This window comes from Hoplias malabaricus, chromosome 17 (genome assembly GCF_029633855.1).
Source record: "Hoplias malabaricus isolate fHopMal1 chromosome 17, fHopMal1.hap1, whole genome shotgun sequence".
Classification (NCBI taxonomy): Eukaryota; Metazoa; Chordata; class Actinopteri; order Characiformes; family Erythrinidae; genus Hoplias; species Hoplias malabaricus.
Window position 1 is genome coordinate 1,547,230 of NC_089816.1, and position 26,792 is coordinate 1,574,021.

The 26,792-nt window shown below is 38.6% G+C and overlaps 1 protein-coding gene across 4 annotated transcripts in view; it reads right to left on the bottom strand.

Moving 5' to 3' along the window:
* Positions 1-4,207: 4,207 nt before the first annotated feature.
* Positions 4,208-26,792, bottom strand: part of pcdh19 (protocadherin 19) — an 89,926-nt gene continuing 67,341 nt past the window's right edge. For all 4 annotated transcript variants that reach the window (XM_066649877.1, XM_066649875.1, XM_066649876.1 and 1 more), the window contains exon 5: positions 4,208-5,716. In XM_066649877.1, the coding sequence (XP_066505974.1) occupies positions 5,148-5,716 (569 nt within the window). In that variant the 3' untranslated portion in view covers positions 4,208-5,147. The remainder of the gene's footprint in view (positions 5,717-26,792) is intronic.

The following is a 26,792-nucleotide window of genomic DNA, read 5'->3' on the forward strand; positions in this document are numbered from 1 at the left end:
GTTTAAGGGTTGCAGCTAAGTCTACACAGATTTCAGAATAGATTTCTAAGGTTTTCACTGACCAACTTGATGGTATTATTATAAACTTTGTTGTGGAATTAGGGACATTATGTCTTTAAAAATATATTATACATAATTTTTGAAAGTGACATTTAGCAGTCAGAAGAACTGAATGAGAAACTTTTATGCTACTTTGCCACTTGGGCTCAGGAGTATTTTGGAGAAAGCATTGTCACTTAACATATTCCAATTCTATAAATACAAAAATAAATAAATAAATAAATAAATAAATAAATAAATAAAGCCATTGCCAGGATGATCATCTAGATTGTTATCAGTGAAATGTGTAAAATCAAGCATTTCTCAGTGTATGGAGGTTAGGGGTGTGGGGTGGTGCTCAAGTCCATAATGTGAGTGACTTGCATATGTCTGATTTTACCAATGATCTGAAGTATTTTAGAATAAAAAGAAAAAAAAACAAAACATGTTGCCATCAAAGTAATGTCTTCTCTCAGGATGTGTATATCATTTCAGCAAACCAATGCCAGACCATCTTTCTGCACAAGCTACAACATGTCTGACTAGCTTGCCTGCAGTCCAGATAGTGCCTCATGAAGAAGAGAATCAGACAACAGTGACCACAGAATGATAAACAGCTGTTATCAAACAAAAATAGGCCAGCATTCAGCATGCATAGCTTCAAAAATTTTTTATTTGTTCCCCAATGATTAAAAAGTATAATTAAAAGGAAAGCTGATGTAACACAGTAGTAAAGATGCCTCTTTTTTAGTGTGTTGCAGACATCAAATTCTGAATTTGTTTATATTTTACAACATACAATCAAGATGGCCATGTATCACAGTTTAATATTTTCATGGCCTAAAAAATCACAAAATTCGGCCGTGTCCTGTGCGCATCACAATGTTCCTTATTTTCCAGTGAAATTATTGCTAAAACGTTTGCATTATTAATTTTGGTCGCCCTCATTAAGAGCAGCTCTCATGTTTGCAGAACTATGGGCCAAACACAAAGGGAAATTAATCAGATGAATGTAAGAGTCCCTCAGCTTCAGCTCAAGGCTAACTGTGTGACAGCTGCTTATCTTTCCTGCTGAGAGTTCTCTCTTTTACTCTTTTTCTTCACAGCATGGCATCTTTCCAGCTGCATTTTCTTACTTGTGCAATGTCTTCCACTTACAGAGAACAGGTTGGAATTGTCTGTTCAAAGAATTCACAAAGGAGTGCTTGATTTTTTTGCCCTTTTTGCCGAATTGATGTTCATTTAATAAGAAGTAAAAATAACTATTGGCCTATAATAAGGCAGTTCAGTTTCTTTAAGGTTCAGCCTGGGTTCCGTCAGGCCGCCAGCACTGAGGTACGTGTGGAGTAGTTTTCTATGAGTTTCAGAGATATCTGTGATCTAGTACTAATCAGTTATCATCAGCACCTGACCTCACTAACGCTTATGTGGCTGAACGTTAACAAATAATCAACGATTTTTCTAAAATCAAGTGTAAATCCTTCCAGAAAAGTAGAGATGTTTACTACAGCAAACAGACACAACTCCTAATTAACGTCATTTGTTTCAGAAGTCTTTTGGTTGAGGGTTTAAATACCATTGACCATAAAAATGTCTTTTTTAATAGTCTCAATCTTACAGTATTGTTGCATCGGTTTCTAACTCTAGGTTTAAGATCATTTCATTTCTGAAAGCACTTTTTTAAAGATATTGCAAAATGTATTATGTTTAGTTAAAAGCTTGACTACAGTCTGGAACAAAGATATTAAAACACACACACACACACACACACACACACACACACACACACACACACACACAAATTTGGCTGTTCTCTTGCAGACTCTTTCCAAACCAAATGTTGTACATGGCAAAACAGATGCATTAGCCTTTAATAGCATTGGCAGAGTACATATTTTTTGTCAAATAGCATATAAACTCTATTGCTATAATTCTTCAGATATTGATTATTCATAGCCCATTTTAATAACATCTTTGGGTGCCTTGTGGCTCACATATATTTAGAGATCTGCAGCATCACATTTCATTGGGTGAAGATCCAAGGAATAATGGCTTTGACAAAAAATTGAACGATATCATCACCCACTTTTGCTAATTAAAAAACACCCAGCCATCTGAAATAGACACTCCTCAACTGGACGCTTCCCAAATGACAGCTTTCTTTTGGCAGCATTTTAGTGGCATTTATTTATTTACCACCCAACAGTTCAGCTTTTAATTGCTAAAATTTGACAATCAGGAGATCTAAGAATGATGAAATCTCTCTCTCTCTCTCTCTCTCACTCACACACGTACACACACGTACACACACACACACACACATACAGAGAGAGAGAGAGAGAGAGAGAGAGAGTCAGGCGTCTGCACAGGATCTTTAATGACAGGCTCCAGTCGAGATGTTCTTTTCTCATTTGATCCTGATAGCCATAATAGTCTCACATTATCATATCACTCTCGAGAAAAGTTTTCCCACAGATATTCAGATCACATTATAGCTTTTAATGAATTATGGCAAGACAAAAGATCATTTAAGAAAAGGATAATTGCAATATGCCATGCTCATTACTTTTCCACAAAGTGCTTTCTCTCTCTCTCTCTTTCTCTCTCTCTCTCTCTCTCTCTCTCTCTTCCCCTCTCAGTCAAAGTGGATCTGTTCCATTATGATTCCATTTGATGGCAAATTAAAAAAGAGAATTAAAGAAGAGTGTGACGAAAGCATGAGATGCTGATACAATCAATGAGACAAAGGAGACGAGATGGAGAACATTTAATAGTTTAATAATAAGCTGCAGTATACATTCAGTGATAATTCCGTTTTTCATGTTTGCCAGAAGCTGTTGGTGAGACCAGCAAAAAACATTCAGCTACAAGGTCTATATTTGTTCATTTTGCATTTGAGCCTGTTTTTTTTTTTTAACCCATTCATACTTTCCACATTTTAAAACATGTATTTTAAAGCAGTTGGAATGTCCCAGGATGCGGAACTGAGTTTGCAAAATGTTTCTCTAAACCTTCTGTACCTTTGTTTCTATGAATCCCAACTAATTTGTGAAAGTTCTAAAATTCAAAACTAAGAGCTTTATATGAAGGTTTTAAACCTTTATCACATCAAGAGCCTTCACAAAAAATTGGAGCCACCTTAAAATCCACGTATAATCCAGTGTAACCCTTAATCACTCTTAAATATTAAGATTAGTTGACAATCTCTGAATGTTTAATGTCTTTTTTTCTTTCCTTTTCTATGGTTTTTTTGCTATCTCACTCTAAGCTCTTTGTACTGACACACTACTGTTGGTGCTGATTTATTTTTTAATTTTTTTGTCTTTTTTAAGTCTTTTTTTTTTTTTTTTTTTTTTGTTTGTTTGTTTTTTGCCCACACAAAAACTTGATGGCACAAGAACTGACCAATAAGAAACTCTTTTACAACAAGGTAGACTGCAATCAACAGTTGCCAGGGGTAACACAGTGAACGAAAAAAAATAAAATAAAATAAAAACAAGAAAAATTTCAAGATCAGTTAAAAAAAAAAAAGCAACCATAGTCGATAAAAAAGTGAAAAAAAAAAAAACAAAACAAAACAAAACAGGAAACAAATGTCAGTTATTTTCAAGTATAACTTACTGATAAAATAACTACACAGCATTAAATATTCTCATTGTACATTTTTAAATTATTTATAAAATATATTTTGGCATATTGTTTTTTTTTTCTTTTTGTGTTTGTGTAACAAACGCTACTGTAGCTTTAGTTGAACACCAATGTTTATTTATTTATTTATTTTTTTATATTTTTTTATTTTTTTTATTTTACTGTTGCAACAAAACATTAAAGGGATTGTCACATAACAACAGGTTATTAAAAATGATAATAGTAAACCCTATACAGAGTTTCACATAGCAAGACGTAAGTGACGACCCCTTCTATCCTAGCCCCATAATCAAAATCCAAGTACAAGACCAGAGCACAAAGTTCTATTAAACTGTGCTCCACTGGCTACAATCAAGAATGGGCACAGCAGAGTTCAAAAGCAATGAATTTGTGTTTTCCTGTTTTTTTTTCTTTTTCTTGTTCCCCCTCTCCATTATATATATATATATATATATATATATATATATATATATATATATATATATATATATATATATATATATATATATATATGGGTTGAAGTATCTGTTTGTCAGAGAAGAGAATATTTCATTGACAGTTCCTTTCAGCATCATCAGTGAGAGCAATAGCAAATTAGGACTGACTTCAGTTCTTAGTTTTTTTGATGTATGTTTTTCAGATGTTGGAATGTCTTAAGAGAAACAGAGGAGTGTTCTCTCTCTCTCGTATCAAACAAGTGAGTGAATGTATGAGTCAGTGAGTGAGTGAGACGTGAAGAGGTGCAGAAATGCAATGAGATCCTTTTTTTGCTTCCATTTCCTATTTTCCCATTGGGAAAGTTCTCCAGTGTGAGGAAAGAAAACAGGAGTCAACGTTCCCGGCATCCGGTGTGGGACGTGATGTGAAGAAGGCATAATAAGAGTCCTGTTTTTGAGTCTTAAAGGCAATGTACTGTACTTACACAACATAGATTTCTCCTAGAGGTCACACGGGTCTTTTTAGTCCTCTTAACATTTAAAAAAATGGTAAAACAAGGAAAAATTTTGAGAGTTTTGGCATCTCCTAGGTGTGTCCAACAGTAACCAGCTTTTTCACTTGTTGCCATAGTGTGAGGTGGAAAAAAGAAAAGAAGAAAGGAGAAAACAATGGCAAAAACGGACTAGAAAAGCTGTGGTGGAGACAGCGTATTTTGCAGTCTTGTCTTGTTGTAGTTGTGTATCCCAGACTTTGTGACACCTTAAAACCTTAAAAGCAACACACACACACACGCGCGCGCACACACACACACACACACACACACAGACCCACATACCCCTAGGAATGTGTGTTCTAAATGCAAGGATGAACTTTTTAAAGCAAAATATCCTTCAGTTTCTCTCTCTCTCTCTCTCACTCCCTCTCTCTCTCTCTCTCTCTCTCTCTCTCTCATACACACACACACACACACACACACACACACATACTGTGAATGAAGTGTGTATTCTAAATGGATAAGCTTGTTAAAGCACAATATCCTTCAGCCGCTTGCTTCCAGGGGACTCTTTCTCTCGAGCGTCCTGCAAGAGAGTGTTGATCTCCCTCATGGCTGGCTCACTGTCTTTCCCCTCAGGTTGCCTCAGCAGGCTGTGGTTGGCGATCCTCTCTGCATCCCGACATTTCATGGTGCCATAGTTTCCAGCTGGAGGTTTGGACTGTGGACTCTTGAGGTGGACGGGCGAGGTGATGGGGCTCACAGCCTCGCGGCCATTTCCTGCTTCCCTCACGGCACCGTTGGCCTTTGGGCTGCACACTGCTGGATCGCCAGTCCTCTTGGCTTTGGCCTCACTTGCCCGCTCCCTCTCCTCCTCCGGCCCGTCCTTGCCAAAGGTGGCAAACGTCCGTTTGGCGGTGCCACAGTCCTCGTAGTGGGGCAGGTCCACGTTGGTGGCCTCGATAGAAAGAGCAATAACATCCCGACCATGCTCTGGAGACTTGGCACGCGCTGGCATAGGCACCCGGGGCATCCAACAGCGATCCGAGTGTCCCAGGATACGACACTCATCCTGGCAGTGGAAACCCTCAGATGGGTCTGGAGGAGAGGGAGAAAGAGGGAAGAAAGTGTTAAACAAGTCATTTGGAGCACTTCCGCTGGTCCATTCTTCATGGAAATGTCGCACAGTGTGAAGGAGATCTGCTGTGTTCAAACGATTCAAATTAAAAATAGACAAAAAAAGTATGTTTTTCGCAATTCATTTGTCTGTTGTTTTGTTGAAGAAATAAATGAGAATGCTCAAAATTAATGTGTGGGTCTGTGTCCACGATGCTTTGTTACAAATAAAATGAAAGGAAATGTTGCCAATATTAGACCTACGCTCACTGTATGTATATATATTAATTTACTCCTTCTTTTCTCATTCATTTTCTCCCTCTTCACACATGCCACAGCAGTAAAAATGAAAAAAGGCAAAGAATGTGTCAAGCTGAGCAGCTCCACTCCAGAGCGCCATTGTGTGTAATTTCCTTTTCATGTACACTGCCTCAGCACTGGAACTTTCTTCCTCCCTTTCTGCCTCTCTGTGACTTCACCAGCACTAAGCTGGGAGTCTGATGGTCCTCTGATGTACCAATTAAAGGGTGCATTGTTAAATCAAAAGTCCATTTCCAACGAGTGAGTAATTGTTCCTCTCTGTATCCGGGGCTTGATGAAAAGACAGTTTAAACAGTGCAATCAGATATTTCAGTGTGAGGGACAGTGCAGAAAAGTAGAGCCATTGTTACTACAGGGAGCACTGTGCTGTGTCTCTGTCATCTAACTGGCAGTTATAAATATGTAATGATGTTTTAAAGCTGTTGTGGTGGTGTAGAAAAAAAAAGAGATTTGTCGGAGCCCGTTTTACTACAGTCGTGCTTTGTTGTGTTGCAGGGAAGAGCTTTCAAGCTGATTTTTGTATCATTACAGCAACAAAAAAGGCCTGGCATCCTCGCTCAAGTTGAGAAGCTGTCACACGTTTTTTTTTAGCTTTTTATTTAAAAGAGAGAGAGAGAGAGAGAGAGAGAGAGAGAGAGAAAGGGAAGTGTGGCTAATATTCAAGGCGGCACTCTTTTGCATTAACAGGCGGCTAAAAACAGCTTTTTCATGCACTCCATACATATTTTATTATTGGCCATCTGGACAGATCACCCAATAAGGCCAATCTATGCTTTAATGTTTACTGATACGGACAAATGGTGTTTGCATAACTAAAGCATATGCTTTTCCTCACAGGGCATCCTCTGAGAGGGGAGTGTATTAATGCTCAAGTGAATAAAAACTCATTGAAAAGGTGAAAAGCCCTCTAATGCTTCCTAACAGCACATACTGAGAAGAAAAAGAAGGGAATATGACACTTTATAAATGTACTATTTACTGCAGCAAGCATACACACCGTGAGCCAGAAAAAACCAAACACAGTGCCACACAGATATCAATGGCCGGATTTCTTAGGACTTTCTATTGGAGAATCTGACAAAAAAGGTCAGAGCCTTGCCCAAGGTGACAGACACGGACTTGTGGGAAGGATTTTCATCGACCCTGGCTCTGCGTTTATATTTGGATCTCCCAGCTTGACAGATCACCCAATTAAAATCACTAATTATCTGTTTTTCCTGCTCTTTCTGGACGCAGAGGGGCTCCTCGCTGCTTTGGGCCTCAGATCAATACAAAAACGCGAGGAACTGCCTGCAAAAGCTGTTCCCTCTTTCTTTTTTTTTTTTTTTTTTTTTTTAAGTATGATCTGATGAGATTGACTGATGGATTGATAGATGCATGATTGATGTTTGAAGGCCATCTGAACTCTCCAGAGGTTAGTCAGAAGAGAGTGAGACACAGAGAGGGAGACAGAGAGCCTGTGTGTGTGAGAGAGTGAGAGAGAGATGGAGAGAGAGGCAGAATGATAGAAATTAAAATGGAATGGAAAGTAAAGTTCCAGATCGACCAAGGTTGGCTCAAGTGGCTCAAATTTAGCTCATAATTACTCACACACACACGCTCTCTCTCTCTCTCTCTCACACACACACACACACACAAAGTCCGCAGCTTGAAAGGGCTTTTCATCACCAAAAGTCAATGTTATCACCATAGCAACAAGGGTTAGCCTCAGCATTATCTATACATACAGTGGCAGAGAGTGGCTAGCACACCTGCCACAGCTCTGTTACTTGCCAACATGTTTCTGTCAAATGAAAGCTCTCCATTCTGAGCTAAAACGTGGATTTATCAGCATCCGGTGCATGGAACTTTGAAAAAGATTCACATCGCTTTTTACCTCTTGAATAATGAAGGCTTTTTCCCATTTCTTTTCCTTCACCCTTTCCAATCGGAGAAGGACAAGCTCTGCTCGTACTGAAGTCATTTTTTTGTTGTGTATTTCCTTTCTGTCTTTTATTTTCAGAGCTCTCCCGGGGAGACGATTCGTTTGGAAATGAGCGGAACTTCATTAACAGGCCTCTCACATCCTGCCCCTTCTTCATCCTAACATGTCACAGATGTTTCTCTCAAAGGTTCTGAACCAAAACCTCATAACAAACACCAATGAAACACAACAAGCCGCCGACCCCTGACTCTAAAACCCAAGCTCTCCTTTTCTCGGTCTAGAAATATAAAGCCAACAAATTAAGCAATTTAATGTTCAATGTGGCTGATCTCCCAGCCTCGTCAGGGAAAAGAGAGGTCTCCTTCCTGCTGAGAAAGGCTACTGAAAGTCATCAAGAAAATAAATGAGCTCACCAATCAGTTCCAGGCAAAGATTTAAAAACACAGTCCAGAGCCGTTTTCTAACTAGAATTTAAATTCGTATCATTTACCACCTGGGCTAATTCTGGAACGAGAGGCAGAAATCCATGAGCTTTTTCACTCCCAAAAAGCTCAAATGTTTCTCTTTAAGGGGCTCCTGAGACAAAAACTAAAAAACAAAATTTTCTTTTAATTTTTACAGTGATTGATTGATTGAGCTGTCATCCCTGAACGAAGGAGATGGTACGGTTTAGAATAAACGCTCTCACACCTCCAGGCCACTAGGTGGCAGTATTATGGCTGTGTTATAATGTGAAGAAGAATCATTACAGGAAATGTTTTTAATAATTATTCCCCCAAAATGCAGGACAAAATACCATAAGACAATGAGAAAATATGGGAGAGATGAGGCTTTAGTTCATTGCAGCAAAACTGAGCACACAATGAGACATTACTGAGATTTCTATTAAAACTCAAGGGGAGACACATGAGATTTGAGGCTCCTTGTCTCAGTTGAAAAATCAGAACAGAAGAAGTCTTTGTCTTTCCATCTGATCCCATTGCTGTCTACTAAAGACTATAGAGATATTAAGAAGACCTTTCTTTCCTTTGGGATGTTCCAGATTTGAAACTGAAGTGAAATAGAATTTGACTTGCAAAAACAGAAGAGAATGAAACAAAAAAAGAAAAAAAAAAAAGAGTCCCACAGCTCTGTGCTGACAAATGGGAAATGTTGCGGTTTAATTCCGAGCCGGGAGGATGAAAGGATGCCCTGGCTGTTTTGGGAACGCTTTAAATATGTATACGAAGATACGCATATCTGCCGAGGCTGAGGAATAATAAATATTTGCCACTTCAAATGCTAAATAAATAAATAAATAAATAAAAAAAACTGAGCTGGATCCTGAGCCATGTTTTGGGCTTGTAGTTACCTGGAATAACATCAGTTTTCTTCGGCAGGGGAGAGTATCCCACCTGTTCCCCATCACATCAGCCCCCTCTCCTGGATTCATGGAGAGCCCAAAATAAACCTTGGGCAATGGATTCAGCCTCGAAAACTCCATCAAACTGAAGTGTGAGGACCTCGGGCCACAGCAGAGAGAAGCGAGAGAAGGAGAACTGCCCTCCTTTCTCTCTTTGGCCATTTTTATCTGTCCTTTCTCAGGTTTACATTGCAAAACATGATACCTTATCAAATTAAAACCTCTTTTATTCTAATTGATATATCTCCAGAGTTAATATATTTAGACTAGAAACTATTTCCAGACATTTTATATCTTGTTTTCAGTAATTTTGTTCAGAGAAAAGGTCTTGAGACAAGGATGAATAAGCCATATTTTTCGTAAATGGCATCCCTTAAAGTAAATGAAACTGTCTAGACCAGAGGTCACGAACAGTCCCGCCCTTTAGCAATAAAAGCCAATCAGATCGCTGGTTATGGAAAAACAGTAAAGTCAACGGCAACTACAAAAGTCATCAGGGACTTTATCTAAAGTATGCATGTTTTTTTATGTTTTATTTGTAAATTTTACTAGAAACAAGAAAAGGACATTTTAATTAGATTATTTTTTATTTATAATTATTTATATACCTTGTTGAAAAGTGTTGAAATGTAATACAAAGTGTCATTTGATAAAATGTAGCTATAATTATAAGGTCATTTTAATGTACAAGATATAGCATTTAATCATAATTCAAGTTACTCATTATGTTCCAGACCTTGACTTGGAAAAATTTTCTCTAACTGGATCTTAATGAATTTTAATTAATTACCCCTGGTCTAGACATAGGTTGAATAATCTTAGAATATTCTTGCAGCGATCTCAGAATGAGAAATATTAGCTTTGTTAACTAAATATGAGATGAATTCTCTAAATAAGAGACCCTTACTTTGCAGTGTAGTGCCTCTGAGAGATATTTGTTTCACCACTGACATTGTTATTTGTTGCTATAAATGTGGTTAAATGCAATAAATCATGAGGAGGCTGGATGTAGTATCCCTGAACATGAACGCAATGGGTTTCCATTTGATGAAGAAAAAAAAACAAACAAACTAAAAAAAAAAATAAACCTCTAAAAAAAATCAGTCCACCATCCAACCCTCTTTGAGACGCTGCCAGACTTTTCATCTTGTTTGGCAGCTAATGCGTTCCTGCTTGGAGAACATGTTTTGTTTCTCCTCCAAAAATATGAGGTGAGAGCTGGAGGTCGCGGCGCTGATGTAATCCCGAAAGAGAAACGAGGAGATTCTGGTGAAATTTTGGACTGGGCCACTGAGGATGAAGGGACCAGACACATGTTACTGTAGCTGGGGAGGTAATTACAACCAGAAATACACTCCCTATCCTTGCTCACAAACTATATCTTTACGAACATGGGATAAAGCTACATTTTTCAGGGGTGAGCCAAGAGAAAATGGCACACAGGGTCTAAATAAAAACAAACAGAAAACATACACTGCTGCTTCCAACACTAAATACATAAACTGTAATATCATATTGAATACAAAATACTCTCCGTATTTAATATATCCAGCAGTTTTACTGCATGGACTGCTAGTTAATGCACTATGTACTGCTAAATGTTTAATAGAACTGAATTTACCTGAGGATTGTCTACACAACTACTTTAGTGAGTTAACAACTTTTCCCTTTTTATTCTTTATTCTATATTTATTCTCAGTCTCTTCTATAGGTCATTATTCATGAGGCAGCAGGACACACAACGTAGACTTCATCATAAAACTGTGAAAAACATAAATATGACATAAAACCACATAAACCTCTATAAAAGCTTATTTCAACAAGTGTCAGACGTTAAAGTTTACTATGGTGATACAGACTAAAGCCAATTTTATGACTCTTTTAAAGTATTTATGTCAGCTGTCATAAGTTTTCATATCTAATAGCAATTACAGCAGAAGGCTGAAACAGTATATATGAAAATGTAAACTATATTTTAGCTGTTGAAGCTGCCTTGCAATGAACTGAATATCTGTTTAATGCTTTTATAATAAGTTAATAACTTTTAATTTAATAGTAAGTTTTGACGGATGTGGTCTCAGACTTTTGCACAGTACTGTATATAGATTGTTGCAATGATTCCAAATGTGCTGCAACATGATCTATGTTCCAAGTATTTATTGGTTGATTGTTCCTAATCTGACGCCTAATGTACGTTTGACTGTCCACTGAGCATTACGAGGGACACAGGTATCAACGTTTTGAGATTATACGGCGATAAATGCTCTTGTATCTGTTTTCCCGGCCATGTCTCTGCCCTTTAGCTGCTCTCCTCGATCTCAGGGGTAGCTTGATGAAACAATACATCTGCAGCCGGCCCCTGTGAGAAATAATCAGCTGCGGGAGCTGAGCAGCAGACATCAGGAATGGCATTTGGCTTTATTTCTTTTCTCCAAGCAGCAGGACTCCAGCTGACAAGTGAGAAACTGACGGAGCATTAATCCCCGTGACCTCTTTTAAGGACAGTAGCCTCAAAAATGGATTACTGAAAAAGAAAATAAAACATTTAATATTAAAACTCCATATAAAGTGAAAAATTCTCAAACGTAGTCAATATAATATGACGTTTGTGTGAGGTTTTTATGGTAATTCACCCATTTTGAGTTGTTTCCTGTTGTTCTATGCAGTGAAAATGTCTTGTTTTATTGGCAGAACTATTTTAATAATCCAGAACCCTTTCCAAGAATTTTGAGACATTATGAGAAATGCAATAAAACTTTGTGATTTATGTATTCTCCTCAAACCTTATTTAACTGACAAAGGTAAAAGTAAAGATGTTCAATTTGTAATTTAGACACTAATGCTCAATGTGCATGACCTTCAAACTTTCAGACAGAACTGCATGAGAAAATATTAGTGAATAATATAACCACATGGGCTCAGGAGTACTTTGGAAAAACGGTTGTCCGCCAGCCGCTGCATGATAAAATACAACCCAAAACTCTGTTATGTGAAGTGAAGCTAATAACCAGTTCTGTGCTGAAACACTGCTGAGTTCTCTGAACCCAAGCTCATCTCAGATGTTAATGTGGAATAAATGTGGAAATATGTGCTGTGTTCAGATGTGTCCACATTTCAGCTTTTTTTGGGGCGAAAAAGAGATGCTGAGTTCTCTGTGAGAAAGACTAAAGGGATTGTCCAGAATCTTATCAGCAAATGAAGCAAAAGCCTCCATTTATCAAAGTATGGGGATGCGTCTATGTGGAGGTAGCACTGATATGAAGATGCATGCTGGGATTTTAAGAGAGGAGATTCCAGAGTCTTTTCCTGGAATGTCCATATAATTTCAGAAGGAAAACACCATGTCTCATTCTGCATGTGCTAAACAGCATGACCTTAGATACAGATAGAGTATGTGTATGTGTGTGTATGGCCTTTCTGAGGTTCTGATCTGTCTCCTGTGGTGTGTCATGAAGAGAAGAATCAGATAACACTGACCATCTACTGTTGAGAAGCTGAAGTCTTTTATCAAGTAAGAAAAGGAAAAATGTCCTCTGGCAAAACTGCAATCATTTTTATTCACGTCCTCAAATGGTTAAATAATCTGACGTAACACAATGCCTCTTACCCACATTTTCTGCAGGCATCAAAATATAAATGTGCTTAAATTTACAAAATAAAGTTGTTAATGTTGAAAAGAATTATATAATGACAATGGGTTTGTAGAGACACTAAGACACTTTATATGAAATCACTAAAAATAAGTATGGATTTGTTATTAATATTAATCTTAAAATATTCAGCCATCCTAAAATGACACCTATTACATATAATCTAGATTATATATATATATAAAATATAAAATAACCTTATATATATATAGATTTTTGCTGTCTGTTTCTCTGAAACCTGGAGTTTTGAGATTTTTGTGATGCCCTGTGATGGACTGCCTCTTTGTCCAATATATGTACCTGCCTTCAATGAATCAGTGAATGAATGAATATATGAATGAACGAGTGATCATAATGTGAATGATCTAGATTACATCAGAACAACTCAAGAGCCATCAATTTAATGGCACTTCTGTAATTAACGGCAAGCAGAAAGGTAGTAGGGAAAGAATGATTAGACAACAAAATGAATAATTATACATTCATTAATTCATTGTCTGTAACCGCTTATTCAGTTCAAGGTAGAGGTGGGCCTACACTGGGCACAAGGTGGGAACACACCCTGGAGTGGGTGCCCGTCCTTGTGCAACACACATTCACTCACACATTGACACACACTATATCACACACTCACACCTACGGACACTTTTGGGTCACCAGTCCACCTACCAACCTGTGTTTTTGGACTGCGGGAGGAAATCGAGGCTCCCGGAGGAAACCCACGCAGCCACAGGGAGAACACACCACACTCCTCACAGACAGTCACCTGGAGGAAACCCACGCAGACACAGAGAGAACACACCACACTCCTCACAGACAGTCACCCGGAGGAAACCCACGCAGACACAGAGAGAACACACCACACTCCTCACAGACAGTCACCCGGAGGAAACCCACACAGACACAGGGAGAACACACCACACTCCTCACAGACAGTCACCTGGAGGAAACCCACGCAGACACAGGGAGAACACACCACACTCCTCACAGACAGTCACCCGGTGCAGAGTTTTGCAGTAAACTCCAAAAAGTGGTGGTGACAACATAAGCATTACTCTTTTGGCAATAAAATGCAAAATGTAATCAATGATGAACCTTTATTTAACCAGTGTTTGTTAGAACCCATCATCTGCTTGTTTCTGCCTCTGTAACTGAGTAAAGAAAGAAAGCAGTCATCAGGTTAACAGACTGCGGAAGTGAGTTAGCTGTAGCTCTAGTGAGAAGCTGCTGAGTGTCTGAGTTCATGATCGTGACTCGGGGGTGAGACCAAGGGCCAAAGGCTCTGTCTCCACTCTTACATTAACACTATTGCGAGCTGCCAAGCAGGGTCTGAGAAGGCTGGGCGAGGGGGGCAATGAATGTGGGGGCAAGCAGGGGGGTTTCCCTCGAGGGAGAGGCGAAGTGCCGTTGTCGTCTTCGACTCGCAGCTCAGTCGCAGCGCAATAAATCAGCCGCAAGCCCTCAGCCCAGCGGGAGCACAAGATGGAGTGTGATGGTCTTGTTTTTACAAACAGTGGGGGGGGGTATGCTTGTGTATGGGGGTAGGGGTGGGGGGCGTCACCGAGCAACAGAACCCTGTTCTCCCCGTCCAGTCCTCTTTCCCTCCAACACTCCACCTGCCCCTCTCTCTCTCTACCCTCTCTCTGCTACTCAATGCTCCACTGTTCCTTTCAATGTCCCAATGCATCTGTCTGTTGCTCTCTCTCTCTCTCTCTCTCTCTCTGTTTACCACTTCTTTCTTCCTCTTTTCTCTTTTTTTTCATATTACCCCTTTCTTTCTCCCTCTGTCCAATATATACCAAGATGTATATATATATGTGTGTGTGTGTGTGTGTGTGTGTGTGTGTGTGTGTGTGTGTGTGTGTATGATTCACAGCCCTGATTTTCCCTTCATTCTGCAGTTTGTATTACAATAGCAGTTGGGACAGCATGTTGGGTTTGTAATTATTGAGGTTATTATGCTCCCCCCTTCATTCTGTTAGGACATGACTCCATGTCTGTGCATTACCACTAGTCAATTTATCAGGCAGTGAATCAGTGTCTAGTTCAGCGAGAGCTGGAGAGTGTTTCTGACAGTTGTCTCCTCTACGAAGCAAATACAGCAGCTTTTTAAAACTTAATACACACTGACAGTTTAACTTAGAACTGTGCTCCTTAATTATTTATTTATATAATATTCCCATCCATCCAATATTACTTTCATAAATTCATTTAAAAGCTACAGTACATGGCAAAAAAATCAGCAGAGTCGAAGCTTATTAATTGGGGGTTTGTTCTCCCCTTACAGCCTTTACTATTAGCAAGATGTTGGATGACTAGCATCATAGGTAATGGAATGGAGCTTCATCACTCCAAACAAAATACAATTCAAGCCACTGCTGGGAGGCTTAATAGCCCTCCAGTGGACTCTTGGCATTGAGCAAGGTAAGATTATACAAAGAGACAGTGTATGCAATTGAATGCTTTTGTCAGCTTTGTAAAAGAGCTGAATTCACGTGTCATCATAATGTGTACCAGCAAATCACGCCATTGAGAGCACCTCCTGGTTCCTGGCTGGATGAATCCTTAAAGTGCTGTTGAAACACAATACAGCTGCTTTTAAACTGGTGCAAATAGCATCTGCTTAACAGCATGGTAACTTTACAGACTTTTATAACTTTTATATATATATATATATATATATATATATAAACTGCATTTTCATTCTCAAAGCTATTTTATAAATAATTTGGTTGATGCTGTGGTTATGAATGTGGCTAGTTGTAATGGCAGCTATGTGGGTGGGTGAAACTAATTTTGTTTCACAGCAAGGCACATTTCCACTCCACAGCTTGATGACCTCTCCTCTATACACTACAAGTTCAGCCTCCAGCAAGATTTTACAGACTACAGTTTGTACACATGCCAGTATTTAAGACATTTTGAATACAAACGAACAAAAATCTTCTAGTAGGCACACAAGAATTTGATAAATAAATCTTGTCTTCCACTTTTTTATGTTTATAGAATCCAGTTCCTTTCACACTTTAACAATAAATATATATACACCAAGTCATTATTCTGAGTCTTCAAATCTGTATTTTTTTTTACAATAACAGGCCCATATGTAAATATTCCTGGCCAATCAGGGGCATTAGAATTTGATGCTATAATGTCAAACCAGCCAGCCATTTTAAAATCCTGCCCTGGAACCTGGATCCAAGTTCCGAATTTGACAAACTCTCCACTAAACCATTATTTTGAGAAACTCTCAATAGTTTAAGATAGTGTCTAGTATTTTATTGTAGAGAGAAGGAACAGCAACAGACAAAGAGGAAATGGATACACTCATCAAGTACCACATCAGACGCTGATTCACAACTCAAGAAATTGTAGTGCTTTTAGAAGAAACACACAGTATCAAAATAAGCCTCTTGCCTACAGTGAAGAAACTACTAAAGTATCATCTTTAGCAAAGACACAAAAAGAAAGATGTAGTTGAAATAGTATCTTGGACCGATCAGCTACAATCATTACATGGTTAAAGATGGATGCATCAGAACTGTTGGATGGATGAGATAATTACAGACAATGAAACTGACTTAGTATCTCATACTATCTCAAATAATAAGATTGCAATTTAATTAACAGTTAATAAAATAATAGCTGCTGATTTATTCACATATTTATTTTAATATAGTCGAAATGAGCTTCTATAATTACCTGTCCAAAGACAGGCACCCCGTCACATAATCCCCAATGTCACCCTGTCCAAAAGTCCACCAGAGTTATAACTGCATCGTAAATTTGGTTCGGTATACATGTTGCATAAAATAAATACAATGACTTTCTTGCCATTGAACAGCAGCACAATAAAATTATGTAAAATGTGTAATGTGTAAATAAATCTTGTTTCATTTAAAACATCCCTTTGAAGGACTCACCATCACCAAAGCCAAGAGTCCACCAAAATGGTATAAAAGATTGTGATAAGCACAACAACAAAAACAATAATAATTAGTTACATTTACATAGCGCCTTTCACAAACCCAAGGACACTTTACAATCATAAGTGGGGACACAAATAAATAAATAAAATAAAATAAAAAAATAAAATAAACAAATAAAAAAATACATTAATAAAATAAAATAAAAATTTTTCTCTGAAGAAGTCAGAGGAGCTTCATGCTTCAGCGGCACTGTGAGCATTTGAGGTGAGCCATGAGGAGATTTCCCCTGAGAAGAGCTACTGTGAGACATCACCGAGAGGTCAGCAAGCCTTCAGAATACCCCACAACATGGACGGAGGAATGGCAAGCACGTTAACACAAGGTCAAGCCAAGCTCTTGGAGACAGAGAAAAGGACGACAAAAAAAGGACACTGACACAAAACAGGATTTATCTGGCTGCTCCCTTCTTGAGTCGTGGAAATTGCAGTCTCCTCCATTAGGCCAGGACAAGCACAGAAGGAGCCATTGTGGAGCCATTGTGGCAGTACTCGAGACCCAAGTCCTCTCGCTGATGGAAGCCCTCAAATTAACCTGACTCACACAAAGCCAGCAGCCTCTACATCACATCACACAGTGAGACAGGCAGTCTGTTTAGATGATGCCCTCTCTCGCTCTCTTTCTCTCTCTCTCTCTCTCTCTCTCTCTCTCGCTCTCTTTCTCTCTCTCTATCTCTCTATATTTGGGGAGGGGAAATTTTCATACACACACCAAACACAGTTCAACCACCACCTTCTTATTTTATTATCTTATTATCAGACTGTAATCCATTTGTTGTTCTGCATACTTTCCCACTAATGCCCTCATTCACCCTTTGTTTTCAAGGGTCAGGAACCCCACAGGACCCCGATAGAGTGGATAAAATTCAGGTTGTTTATCACACCTAATTTGTTAGTCCACCTGTAAATGTAGATGTCCTCTAGGCCTTCACCATAATCCTTTATTGGTGGTCAATGAACACTCCTCCCGGGACATTATTGAATTGATATTTATGGTTGATGGGCAATTCTCAGTTTCAGTGACATTGAGGGGTTTAAAATCTTCAGCAGCTCTGCTGTGTCTGATCCACTCACCCTGAGGAACAGAGTGAAATGGGGCAAAAAAGAAAAAAATCTGCAGAGAAATATATGGGCTACTGTCTGCAATTTTAGAAATTTGAATTGCTCCTTTATTTTCAGGATGTACGTAAGTTGCAAAGTTATTTACAGCATGGAAACTGAGAAAGTTATCAGTGTTCATGAGAAATGGAAGAGTTCCTGAGCACAGTGTGAGATGTTACTGAGATCTCCACTAAAACTCAAGAGGAAACACACAAGAATCCAGGGCTTTCTTTCTCTTCTTCCCTGGACAGGTATCTGAGCAGAAAGCACCTAGTTTCTTACTGTTGTGGAAAAATTAAAGAGATATTAAGGATTTATTCTTCTTGATATTTATTTACACTGGTCTCTACTCAGAGGATTTATTTATTGCTGTAAATCTCCTGCCTCAGGTGATTTCTTCTAAAATTCCTCAAATTAAACAACATCAAATAAGAAGAAGAGCTCTTAGTCTTTAGATGAGAATTAGTCGAGTTTTTGTCTTTAATCTAAAGAGATCTCTTCTAAGGTTTTTTGTGATTGTGGGTCTCTCTTTCTCTTGGTTTCTCTCTCTCTCTCTCTCTCGATCTCAATCTCCCTCTCTCATGTTATTATATTCAGATGGATTGGTTGTGGAGGACATCTTTAAATACAGTGTAACAAATGATGCCTTCTGTGTTTAAGCCTGACTGAGCGATCTTACTTAATTTGTTCAGAAACCCTTGAGTCTAAGAGGAGCGAGAGGGACAAAAGCAGTCAGTAAATTACATCTGCGAGGGGACGAGCTGGGCTTTGGGGGTTGGATGGGGAGAGGAAGGGTCGGGGGAGGGGGACGGTTGGGGGTGGACTGGATGACACTGACTCATTGGCTGGAGAGGATGAAATGATCTGTAAAAGAAGCACATTGCAGGACTCACTGAATCTCTGGAAAATCTTGGAAATCTCCCGGGTGGTGGTCTCAGCTAAAGCATGCCTTTGTCAAATATTTCACTATGAGATATTTATCACTTATTATATTATATTTACTATTTTTTACTACTATTCCTAGTACTATTTAAGTAAAGAAAATAAAAGTATGATAAGTATAGTAAATCTTTGTGCTAGTGTGTATTTGGTTCTATCCTTACATAAACATATATTATACTTAATATAATTTACTTATTGTAGTAAAAGATAATTTACTTTATTAAAAAACGTGATGTCGATACTTTAGCTTTTTTTCCTGTAATGACTGAAATGAGCAAAATAATCTACCAATGCAACAAGACACTTCCCTGGATTAAATTACTATAGATATTATTAAATATTAAACATAAATTGAACATAGTGGTGGGTGATATGAGCGCAAATCAATATCATAATAAATAGTACAATTTACCACGATTTTGATTAATGAATGATCATGTTGTTTTTTTTTGGACCCTCATACTTCAGTGATGAGGCTTGTGTTGTAAATATGCTCCTGTATTAAAGTTGGTATATTTTTTCTAATGTTGCTGGGAGCATTGTTTATATTTGGTGTGTGATTGTGTTTTTTCTCAGCGTTTACATTTGACTTCGTTTTGTTCAGTGTCGTCTTAATTAAAGTCAAAACACAGCACGTCCAAACCACAGATGCTGTGTTTATCTTTGGTACGAGCTCGAGTCGCTCGGTCTGTCTCTGCGTTTAGGTTCTCCTCCATGTGGCAGATAGGGGGCAGAATCACGTGACTACAGCTTGGTAGCGTGGTTTTAAAGGGACAGTACATGAACACACAGTGGGGACCTAACAGATAAATAATAATAATCAATATAATCGATATAGACAAGATTATGTTGATTAAAAGTTCTGAATGTTGATTTCGATTCATTTTCGATTAACTGCCCTGCCCTAACTGAACAAATTATCTTAACGCCCTGTGATGGACTGGTGCCCCCCAGGGTGTGCTCCAGTCTTGTACCCAGTGATTCAGTGTAGCGCCAGACCCACCGCGACCCAGAACTTCAGAGGTTACAGGCAATGAATGAACGTATATTATCTTATTATTACTTTTTTTAAATAATAACCTAACAATGACTATTATCTGTAATATTGATTAGATGTTGATCATTGGACTTGGTAAGATCTCTTTTGTTGCAGTGCGTTTTCTCTTTTTTTTTTTTCTCCACATAATATTTTTTGTGTTCTATTTTCAATCCTGTTATTGTTTGGGTCTTTATTATATCGGCTTAAAAATGCACTGTACATCAATCACGCTGGTGATGACAGGTTTAATCGAGTGAGAAGAATGGCCTTAACTGTCTCCACATCCTTTCACATGGCTCTCTGTCACTTCCTCTCCTCTCTCCCCATTGTGTGCTTTCTATTTTTTGTCTTCTTTCTTTTAATGCCTTGTTTTATTTGGTGGGAATCAAGTCGATGGCTTACACAGATCATGTTTATTTTAAGAAATGATGCTTGAAACAAGGCAAATGATCAGCCAATAGAATAAGACAAATTCACTGGATAAAAAGTAAAATTCCTCTTTTATCCTATTCTGAATATTATCTATAAATGCATCTGTATTTCCCTACTCAATAAATACATTTTATTATTGTTCATTCATTCATTTATCCATTCATTTATCCATTCACTTCTTCTCATATTCATTCATCTTCTGTAATTAATTTCCCTGATCATGGTCAAGGTGGGTCCTTCTCCTACCTGGAATAATTGGGAGCAGGGCCACATCCTGGATAGAGCACTCTCCATTACAGGGCCACACATATTCTCATTCAATCAGTCATGCACTCACACCAGTAGGGAATTTCAGCCAGTCAACCTACAAACATGTTTTTGAATTGAGGGAATATATCCGAGCACCCGAAGGAACCCAAGCGGACATGGATCGAACACACCGAACGCCTCTAAGACAGGGCCCAGATGCAAGGATCGAACCCAGAAAACCAAGACCCTGAAGCTATGTGGCAGCAAAACACTACCCACAGTGCGAACGCCAAGTCTTATCATTATTATTATAATTAATTGTTATTATTTTTGTTGTTGTTGCTATAACAATGGCTTGGTGTGAATAAAATCAGTGGTTGAGCTCCTGTTGAGTTGAGACATATATAATCTACTTGGACACGCTGTAACCTCCTCATCTAAAATCAATGCACCTCTCTCTCTCTAATATTCTCTCTCCCTTTCTCTCCAACCACCAAGCCTCAAATGCTTTAGTGGAATGCTAACGTCTCCAGACTGCCGCTCCCAGCGAGAAGCAGCGAGAAAGAGCCCTTCCTGAGAAGACTGTCTTACATAATTAATGCGATGTACCTTCTCATTCAGCTATGTTCTCTCTCTCTCTCACACACACACACACACACACACACACACACACACACACACTCAGCCACATCTTTTATATTCTGTTTTATCTGCTTACTCCAGCTAGCCTATTATGTCTCTCTCTTACCACTCTTTCTGTCTTTTCTCTTTTCTTTCTCGTTTCCGATACTGCTTCCCTCATGTTCTCTACTTATTTATTTATTTACTTACATACTTAAGCCTTCAAACTTCCTTCAACAAACCAAGCAATGTAGGGAAACAGGACAATGCCCACTGTATTTTTTTTTTATTGTTTTCTTCACAACAACATCTGAAGGCGGACATGGCCACCAGTCTCCTCACCCCCCACCCTCCACATCTCCCTGAATGTCACTGAATATATGAAATAGTTTTAATATCTGAATAGTTTCTCCTGGATAATCTTGTGATTTTTCCTTTCTGGTATTTCATATAAAAAGCAAAAAAAGAGCCCAGGAATCTCACATAGCTTTTTTTGGGTTTAATAAAAATCTCAGTAGTGTCTCACACTGTGCTCAGATTTGCTGAGACAATAACAGTTTGAACTAAAGACAAGCATTTCTCATAAATGCAATGAACCATCTGAGATTTGATGTTGTAATTAAATTATTCTGTTTTTAAATAGGTTCTCTTTATTTTCTGATGCTATTTCTCTTAAGAAACATCAGGACACGATTAAGACTCTTTTCTTATGAACAAACAACAAGAAGAAAAAAAAAATTAATTAGAGCCACACACTTGTTAAAAGGTCACTTTTTCTGAAGGGGGCTTCAGGTATTATTCACTAGTGAAAAGCCACCCTACAACCCCACTAATACCTCCCCCACAACCAAACCTTCACCATCGATGTCAAAAACGTTTCTCCCCACAACAAAACTGTTGCTCAAAGCTGCTTGTTTATGGATCATCTGATTTAATGGTGATCCTTCAAAAACTGAAATAGCATCAGAGATAGGGCTGATAGGCAATTAATCAAAAATCGACATTCAGAACTTCAACATAATCTTGTCTATATCGATTATATCGATTATTTTTATTCTCTTATGTCCCCATCTAAACGCCAAGGTCGACCGAGCAACTTGAGCAGCTCGTACCAAAGAAAAACACAGCGTCTGTGGTTTGGACGTGCTGTGTTTTGACTATAAATAAGACGACAATGAACCAAAAGAAGCACAATCACACACCAAATATAAGCAGTGCTCAAAAATCAGGAGAGGAACAAGCTCCCGGCGACATAAGAAAAACTATCCCATATTTAATACTGGAGCATATTTACAACACAAGCCTCGTCACTGAACTGTGAGGGTCATAAACACACACCAAATAATCGCTCATTAATCGTAATCGTGATAAATGTACAATTTATCGTGATATTGATTTGCGCTCATATCGCCCAGCACTAATCAGAGACATGAGAAATATATTTCCAGAGAAAGTTATTAATTTATTTTCAGCCTCAAACCTGAGAAAATTCTTAGTGATGGTGAGAAATGGGTGAGATCATGTCTTTAGTTCAGAATGTTTTCTTAGCAAATCTGAGCAGTGTGAGCATTTACTAAGACCTCAAATAAACTCAAGAGGAGACATAAACGATTCATATTCAGAACAACTGTAATAGTATTATTCTCTTCTACAATTGTTGATGTCTGATAACAAGGAGATATCTGTGATTATTCTTTGCTATGAGTTTAAATCACAGACACTCGGTTTGCTGAAGAAAAGCTACTCTAAAACCAACCTCCCAAACTCCACAACCCCCCCTCCCCCCTTCAACCAAACCTCCCAAAAACCTTCCCACCCACATGAGAGACAGCAAAGCTTCTGTGTCTCTCAGGACATAAAGGACTGTTCTTGCGTGAGTCTGGCTCTAATTTGATGGCTTCAGGAAAGCAGCAGCGGCTGGTATCAGCTGCCACAGACACGAGTTGAGACTAATGAAGTTAGAGAGTGAGCCGGCTAGCTGTATTTGGCGTGGAGACAAACGTGAGACTGCCAGAGCACTAGGTGGGCTTACACGCCACACAATATGGGTCGGTCTAGGAGTAATTGGATTTCCCTGAAGCTTGTGCCTACTCCTGACCACACGCTGGGCCATGACATTAAAAGCCCTTATCTGTGGCAGAAGAGTAAGACAGAAGCATGGAGAAAAAGTCACTGGACAATTTGGAGTCATGTTTACCAGCCAATGTCCTACTGTCACCACCAAAACACCTTTTTATTTTACAAAAAAACAAAGGAAGAATAGTCATTGGGTCACAAAAATATTAACAAACACCTGCTTGCAAAGGTCCTGCTGCTTGATTGATGACAATTACACAAAAAAAATACTCAATAACTACTCTTTCTGCTTTGAGTTTTAGTGGAGACACCTGGAATGCTGATGTACTTGCATGGCGAGAGTAAGGAATGTGTGTGTGTGTGTGTGTGTATGTGTGCTAGCATTTGTGAGAGGAGTCCTAAAGTAGAAGAACTAGAGCAATCATTAAGGACACTCATGTCAGAAGAGCTAATAATCTCATATGGGCAGGAAATTAAATTAGACGTCCATTGTCGATGTTAAATTGTATCAGTGTCAGCAGAGATTGAGATGGGGACTTATTAGGATTTGCTGCTTTAGATCTTTTCTGATGTTAATGTGAGTGGAATAACGACCGAGCACGGCTGAATTTTCATTATTGTGATTCGTGTTCTTTGGCTTGAGGAGACCAACGTCCGAAGGTCTCCTGCTGAGATGTTTTTGATGTTCAGTTTGGTAAATTGTGTTGATCCCTCAGACCATCTTTCCTCCTCTGCTTTCCCCTCAGACTGATGCAGTCCATTGCAATCTCTTCTTTAATAGATAGAGAGCATTAAAATTGAGGTATCTCTCCTCACCAGGACACATAACAACCTGTCTCCCCCATCCATCAACAACAAAAACAACAACAACAACAACAACAAACCTCAGCAAACAACATATTAAATCAAGTTAAGATCAATTAATATGACTCTGTTGTCAGAATACTGTATAACTATTCTACATATATCTAGGTAGTTTAAGTGCTTATATCTAGAGAAAGTGTTCTATGCCATTGGCAGAAAGCTTTGCTGCTTTCAAGAATATTACCTTCAAAGCATACAACAATCTACATTATTTAATCCATCTTTTTTTCAAGGACAGTGGTATATTTCACTGATTAAACTCAAATTCAAATCTAACAATTTAATGCATAACCTTATACTATTTTTACAACAATCCTAGAATGAGGAGTATTACTCTTTGCTGAAAGACTCTTTTTCCCCTTTAGATCTCTCTTCATAAAAGGCTTGGGGCTAAGGGCCTGAAACCATCAACCCCCAAGGAAACAACTTGAATTCAATCTTTGTACAGAGACTAAAATCAGAAAAAAGAGAGCTATTGTGAAATAGCTAAACGATCTTACACTTTCTCATGATCTCAGAATAAGAAACACAGCCAGCACAGTTGAGATGATCTCATATGTTAAGACATCATTTTATGCAGTGTTTTGATGGAGAAAAGAGGGACTTCTGCGGTCAGATACCGGCTTCTCTCCTTTTCTTTAATCTTTCATCAACAGCTTTTAATCTGCTCTGACTCAGACCTAGTTTATATCTGTTTCTGTGGAGGGAGAATGTCCGGTTGAAAAACTGCTTTTAACCTGCTGAGCCAATCCAAAACCTGGTGAGAGATGGAGTAAAGGAAAAGAGGAAATCAGCTGGAACATGTCTGTACAAGGTACCACTTCACTGCATCTTTTAAAGGTGATGCACTGATGCTTTGGAAATGTTACTGTATTCAGTGATAACTCTATTCAGTACGGGTCCAGCTGCTAGACTTCTTCTAATGAGCATTCGGCTGTACACACACAGTACATACAACGATCACAGAAAAGCCTAGCATTATATTGAAAGCTCTGGGGCAGCTGCAGAACACACATTACCCCCTGGCACCCATCCAATATGTTTGGGATGCGTTGGATTGGTGTTTATGATGCAGAACTTAGAACTCAACATCAGGGCCTACCCTCACCAACGTTTCTGTGTCAGAATGTCATCAAATCCTCATAGCAATGTTCAAGCTTAAATTCCTTTGCAGATGAGGACAGACTTGTAGACCATATTAGAAATGGTGGATGAGAGAATATATATATGTATATATATATGAAAGACAGAATTCCATATTTAGCACACGACTGGCTTCTTTGTTATTGTTTATCTATATTCAGGCTTTGTTTAGCACCAGCTTGGCCACTTTAAACTTCAGAACTGCATAAAGGTAATACATAAATAAACAACCCTATATCCTTTTTTCCACAATTGTGGCTGACCTACAATAGAGCGCCGACTCACTCTCTAATCTAACATTTTGTAAGGTTTCCGTATGTAACTGTTTCAGGAAGGAAACATTTGCAGTTCAGTGTTTTTTTTTTTTTTTTTTTATGTGACTCAACACTTTAAATCATGAAACATGAATATTAATGAACTCAGCAGGACACTGGAAAGACCAGAAGCTCAAGGCTGTAAACTTTAGTTTATGGCTGTAATTATCTTGGACATGAAGAAGCAAATATTTTATATATTTTACAGGAAGGGGTTCAGGTGAATCAGGAAATGAATGGAAAGGAGACTTCAGAAAGGGTGAGGAATGGAAGGGATTTGATAAATTATGACAAAAGATGCATTTTCTCTCTTTTTTCTGAGAAGAGAGCCATATAATGAGCTGGAAAGGGGTTAAAAAGAGAACCACACACATTGCCGCAGTGATAGAGCAGCCTCTCTCTCTCTCTCTCTCTCTCTCCCTCCCCATTCTCTCCTCTCTACCCACCTCTTCCCCCCTCCTCATTCCAGTCTCTCTCTCTCTTTCTCCCTCTTTCTTCCCCAGCTGCAATGATAAATGTCTCTTTGTATTCCAGACAGAAAACTGCAGTCTACAATGTACTTGTCAGGAGATGGCTGATTTTATTTTATTTTTTCTCCTGTGTTCCTTTTAAACAGTGCAGAGCATATGTAAAATCATCTTCTGCCTTGAAAGAGTAAGCTTGGATGGTTAAAAAAACAAAAAAAAAACAAAAACAAAAAAAAAAACAATGCTATAAACAGACATCTTTCACCCAAGAACATAAAGTGCGCAGCGGCTCAGAGTGTCTTGGCGAAGGCGTAGGTGTTTGTTTGAAGGTTTTTCATGTTTTTAATGCACACACTTTGCTGTGGTCTCTTTTTTGTCTAGTTTTTTTTTGGTTGTTTTTTTGGCCCATGAGCTGGGGATGAGAAGCTGGAGGTTTAGAGCAGGGAGTTGAATCGTTCTGATGGGAGTTAATGGACTCGAGTGAAGCTTGCTGTTGGTGCTGTGGGCCATCTGCCAGCAGGGATCTCA